Source organism: Echiichthys vipera (assembly GCF_963691815.1).
Source record: "Echiichthys vipera genome assembly, chromosome: 16".
Lineage (NCBI taxonomy): Eukaryota > Metazoa > Chordata > Actinopteri > Perciformes > Trachinidae > Echiichthys > Echiichthys vipera.
Window position 1 is genome coordinate 14,788,258 of NC_139841.1, and position 6,000 is coordinate 14,794,257.

General features: G+C 38.1%; 1 protein-coding gene across 1 annotated transcript in view; it reads right to left on the reverse strand.

Moving 5' to 3' along the window:
- rimbp2a (RIMS binding protein 2a) overlaps positions 1-5,160 on the reverse strand; it is a gene marked incomplete at both ends in the record, with an annotated part of 69,835 nt that extends 64,675 nt beyond the window's left edge. Inside the window, one exon of the mRNA XM_083929806.1 lies at positions 5,023-5,160. Coding sequence (XP_083785932.1) covers positions 5,023-5,160 — 138 coding nt within the window. The remainder of the gene's footprint in view (positions 1-5,022) is intronic.
- Between the last annotated feature and the right edge of the window lie 840 nt (positions 5,161-6,000).

Sequence of the window (6,000 nt, forward strand, 5' to 3'; positions counted from 1 at the left end):
AGTGAAAGGTGCAGAGGAACATTGAGGGCCATGAACCCAGTCCCAGTTGTAAGTTGTCTCACATACTTTCTGAATGTCGACCTCTCAATGCAGTGTGGATGGGCAAATGTCAAACTGCGTCACATGCATTGTTACAAATGTGAATGACCATAAAATAAGATGCCAAAAAATATAAATGAATAAGCAGGTTGAGAATATGTGGAAGGATGAGATAGGGTTGATTTGTAGAGAAAGACTGCACATGGGGCAGAAGAAGTGAGAGAGGGAGGCTTCAGTCACCTTTAAACTCTTAACATCAAACAAAGAATTTGCCTTTGTGTATGTTTAATATTAGGGGTTCTCTTCATGTTCCTATGCATCACAGTGGGACAAACACACAAACAAAAAATAATAATTGTTTACCAGTGCTTGTCTAGATCTGTTACAATATCTCATAAGTTGCTCTTATCTGAGCGGAGCACTGTAATAAAAATGGCTTGTTTCCTCTTTTGTCTTTTAATCTCATTAAATAAAGCTAGTAAATCCCTTGGGGTCAGTCAGGTAAAAGATTACTTGAGCTAGAAATGAAGTTTTGACTGGAGGAAAGACAGATCTGAGACAGCACTTAGAAAAAGATCGGACGGATTTTCTGCCCTAAAAACCATGCTCTTATATGGATACTAACTTCCAAGCCTTACTAGTGCTCACTCCCTCTCTTTCCTTCCTCGCAAATTCAGGCATACAGTGCTAAAAAAAATGTCATTACCAGTTTAAGTGTACGCTATAATTAGAATATTTTCACCCCTTTACTTTGCCATCAGACACGACAGTTTAAGTTTACACATGGAACTTTGCTCTTGTTAAAGCCACCAGACTCCATTGACAAAAACAGTAATTTTACGTCCCAGAATACAGGAATTGCTGCTGTTTGCCATTGTGTAACTTTGTTTTTTTTTTATTGGGTAAGGAACTAACAAATTAACTAACCGATGTCCTGTGACAAGGCTAACCCTAACCTTTTGGAGTCTGGTGGCTTTGACAAGAGCGTTGGTGCCGCAATTCAATGAGAAGTTCATAAACACATTAATAGAAAAACTGCTAAAATACTACAAAAACAATTCTCGATGCCCAGTTATTTATTACTGTGAAAGCAATATCTGTAGAAACATATTTCTCACTAGCAAGAAAAAAAAACATACAGGGAACTTAATTTCTATGAATTGTCTGAACTGCACAGCACTGTTGACAACACCAATGATGCGTTCACTGTGAAAGGATTATCCATTTAAAACCGGCGATCAACTGGAAACTGGGGTAACTGTTTATTTAGCAAAGCAGATAATGCGGGTAGCTATTAAGATGTTACAGCATATAATTATGTAATAGGGGCTTTTTAGTACTTAATGCTGTGCCGTGCGTTAGGCTCTCCTCCGCTTTTGCTGAAATGAATAGCTACCAATTTGAAATCATCATGGACACCAAGGAATGCTATGTGTGTATTCATCCAATATAACCATAATTTTCTTCTTTGCTGGGTGAATTATGGTGGAAGGAGCCAGTAGAATGGATTAGGAAAGCAGCATGTGATGGCTGGCTTCGTACCAAGGGCATAGTGGTTAAGTGGCGTGTGCTTGTCCAACTGACCCACCAGGATACCCCAAGGTAATCTTATTTTGACTAAGGGTAATTTAAATAAATTGCCATATCGCCATCTGGTGTTTGAGTGAAATACTTGCATTATTGCCGCCTGATGCAGTCAGCCTTGGATGTACAGCTGTTAACCTGCCATTGAAGAGATCTTCAAAAAGAGAAAAACTGTCTTTTCAAGCCTATCAAACTACTCCAATCCAGAATACATGTTGCTATGAATGTGTTTCACTTGGAGTGGGATTGAGATTTTATCAATCTAGAGTCAACGACTCAAGGGAAAAATACTATCATACACAAACACTAAGTTGCTGCTCTTCATAAAGGGAATACACAGTTTCCCGTAATGTTTGAAATATCTGAGATCACAGTCGCTACAGCAGCATCCAGTGCATCAGTTTTGTGTTTTGATTAAGAACAGTATCAAACAGTCAAAATAGGGAACTGGGACAGCAGTATGTACAGACGTGTTTTTTTGCTGAAATAGTGATATGTCCCTACCTTAAAGGCAGTACCCCTTTGTCCCAAAATAACTCTCTTCCCTTCCCGTCACAGGTGATGCGTCCGTGCAAATGCATGTGAATGCCGGTGCATGAGTGCCTGTCTCTCTATGCCGCTGTAACAGGCAATGAAAGCTAAACAAAAGCTACAGTAGCTTGGCACTCTCAGACACACACACTCCCTGAGTCCCACCCTGAATGAATTACGCTTCCTCTTGCGCTGTCTGCTCCTTCCTCCAGTTGAGCTTTAAAAATTGCCCCCTCCCTTCTTTTTCACTCCGTCTCGCTCATAAGCAGACATGTGCACGCCCCAGTCAACTGAACAAAAAACGTCACACGTGCAAAAAAAAAGCAGACATGAGGGGCAGCTTTCATTTAAATGGTCTGTGTAAATCTGTTGAGCAGTGATGTGTAAATCATTACATCATGGATGAGCAGAGCATGGTCCAGCATCCCTGTCTACTCTGCCTCTTACTTCATAACAGACAGAAGATAATGATTTTCTGTTTTTGCTGACAGAAGCAGCAACACATACGCTCCATCCCACACTTATACATCTCATACAGATCTCCTTATGTTTCAGGAATTGTTTCCTTGATCTTACTACTTGTAACTTTCCTCGAGCATCAAATCAAATCTACACTGTTATGTTTCTGGACAGACCTCAGATACAGCCGTCCCTTTGCCCTCTTCACCACTCCTATATCCCTGATCAAATAGAACTGTGAGGTTGCATCAGCAGCAGGCGCTCAATGTATTCTGTCGATAGGCGTTCTCTGTTTAACACTGGGACGGAGGCACAGGGCAGAGGAGAGGACAGGAGAGAAAGAGACACTAAGTGCACGTGAGAGAGAGAAGAGAAAGCAGAATGTACGCTCTGTTCCACTCTGTTGCCTAGCAACACTTGCTCACTGCCTGTTCGCATCCTTACTGTAGATGCATCACTTGCGTACTGAATGGGTTTTGGCCGTGACATGAGGCGCTGTTAGACCAGAGTTCAGGAACAGATTGAAACTGGATTACGTAGGAATATGCAATGACCCCTTTAAATATGCAAAAAGCTAAAGGCAATGTGTCATTTAATTACTTTTGAACATGTCATGGCATGGCCTCTTGCTCAGCTCGGTAGATTTTTAGCATTGAAAGGTGTTTTCAGAAGTATGCTGGCCATATGGAAAAAAAGAAATTGCAGGAAAATCCAAACACCTGGGATGGTGTTATTGGTTGAACACTTTCTTTACACTTGGTGACACATGATGACACGCCATGTCACATGTTTTCCAGGAAGCTAACAAATCAAATGTTGTTATAGAAAAAATATATGTGGATGTATTGTTGTAAAAAATGTACATTAAATACTTATTTGATATTTCAGTTTGAAGCCTAAGTTTACTTATTGAGCCATTGCCAGGCTGATTGTATCGCCATAAAGAGGAATAGTCAAAGATAGATAGAAAGCCTATTACAATCTATCGTGTTATAGGAAGTGAATCTGAATCAGGAAATGGTATGCCAGTTACCATCAAAGCTTCCAAATACTTTGTTTTAGCATATAGGATGTTTTGAAACACAACAGCAAGACCGGTGTGCATTTGAAGGATCGAATGAGGTAAAAGATTATTGAAAAACAGATTTGTGGTCAACAACACAAAACTCTACTTTACAAATGTTAAGACAAGAGGAGCAGGAATGAGATTAAATAACATTGGTGATCGTGCTGAAACAAAAATAGATTATAAATTTAAAAATGTATATACATTATATATATATATATATATATATATATATATATATTTTATATATATATATATATATATATATATATATATATATATATATATATATATATATATATATATATATATATTTTATATATATATTTTATATATATATAAATATATATAATTTATATAAAAAAATATAAATTTGTTGCACTTGTGCCGCATGGTTTGAGGAAAAACTTACTGGTCCCATATTACGTTCAGGTTCATACTCATATTTTGGGTTTCTACTGGAATTTGTTTACATACTTGAGTGTTCAAAAAATCCATTTTCTCATACTGTCTGTCTTAATATACCTGTATTCACCCTCTGTCTGAAATGCTCCTTTTCCGAGCCTGCCTCTTTAAGTCCCAAAAAAAGCCCAGTCTGCTCTGATTGGTTAGCTTTACTGGATCTTCCATATCTGCCCTCTCAGCTTCTCTTCACCGTCGTTGCAGCCGGGGACTGACTGTAACAGCACTTTCTACTTATATACTGTATAGTGGTGACATCACAACCTTACAGAAGTCCTGACAGCGCGTTTAAAGGCCCAGTGTCTGAATATGGGCTGTGTGCCTTTCTCTATGGATTGCGCATTTTGATACTTTTACAGTATTTATATAGCACATTCAGCTGCTTTATAATAAAAATGTCTTACTTTTTACAATATGGGACCTTGAAATTAACTGCTTGTTCTGCTTATACAGATAATAAAATACAGCAATATTTTAAATTAATTCTAGTAACGCCTATAATTAAGTGGCCATTAAGTGTAAATATTAAGATTTTACTACATACGCAGGGTTAAATACATGGTCAAAGTTTGAATGATTAAAAGGGTACACATCCCAACTGCTGCCATTGCATAGACATGTGTCTGTGTTGTAAAGCGTGTAGGTGGTTGACAAGAGTAACTCCATCATCATGAGCAGAGGAAAGAGAATGTCATCATCATAATGATGTGCAACAAAGAACAGTTCATAAATGTGTCGCTTTCTCCCCAGATTCCCTTCTCCTGCACATGGCTAGTAGGAATATACACTCTTACAGACAGGATTAGTATTAGAGGGCAAATTTGTACAAGTTTAGTAGCAGTAGTAGTAACACAGGCCTACAGTATGTGGTACCACAGAACCTTGGCCTTGGTGTGCTGGTGGTGATGGTGTATGTTTCTGGCAGCGATCATGGCCAGCTGTCTCTGGATCCACTGTAACTCCATTTGAGACTGCCTCAGCAGCTCCTCCACGTTAGCACAGGAAGTGTGATCCCGCATTATCACCTGCAAAACCCACACAACCAGAGATTACACACGCTGAAACTGCAAACCTCACACTCTCCTCACACCTCCATACAGGCATACACTTACTAAACCACAGACACAAACAAAACCAAAACATACAACTGAATGTGTACAAAATAAGTGTACTGTCTGCAGACAGACGGACAAAACATGCATACACTACACCCAGCATTCATATTGAGTGCCTTGGCATTCTGACAGGTAACCAAATGCCTTTTTTGAATGTTTCTAGGTAAGATTTATATTTTAGCTCCACTAATTTTCACCAGAAAACTACTGCATCTACTCCATAGAATCAAAAGGCATCTGAAAAATTAATTCAATCATTTTGTTACTTGAGTACATTATCTAGCTATTAGCTTGAAATTTGACCTTAATGTAGGAGTTAATGAGTAATATTTGATTAGAGTATGTCTTACTTTACATTGAGTACATCTACCACTGCATATTATCATGTTTTCAACTTTTCAACATCCTTTTCTTTTGTTTTCTGACTATCTTGTGCACTTTTATTTTGGTAGGCTGCCACCACAACCAATATATCATAAAACAATCAAGTAAAACATTTTTAAACAAAAGAAATAACCCAAAGTGTACACAACAGTAATTAAAAACGCAAAGTTTATCACATGGAGAATATTTTTTCCATAAAATGTGATTTGTTTTACATCAGCATTACAACTTCCCCCGTACTCATACTAAGTTGACCTGGAATAAATTAATTTATTCGTAAATACAAACACATAGAGGAGAACACACAGCATACTGCACAAACAAATCTAGCAAAGAGTGTCTTGGCACTTACTGTACAAT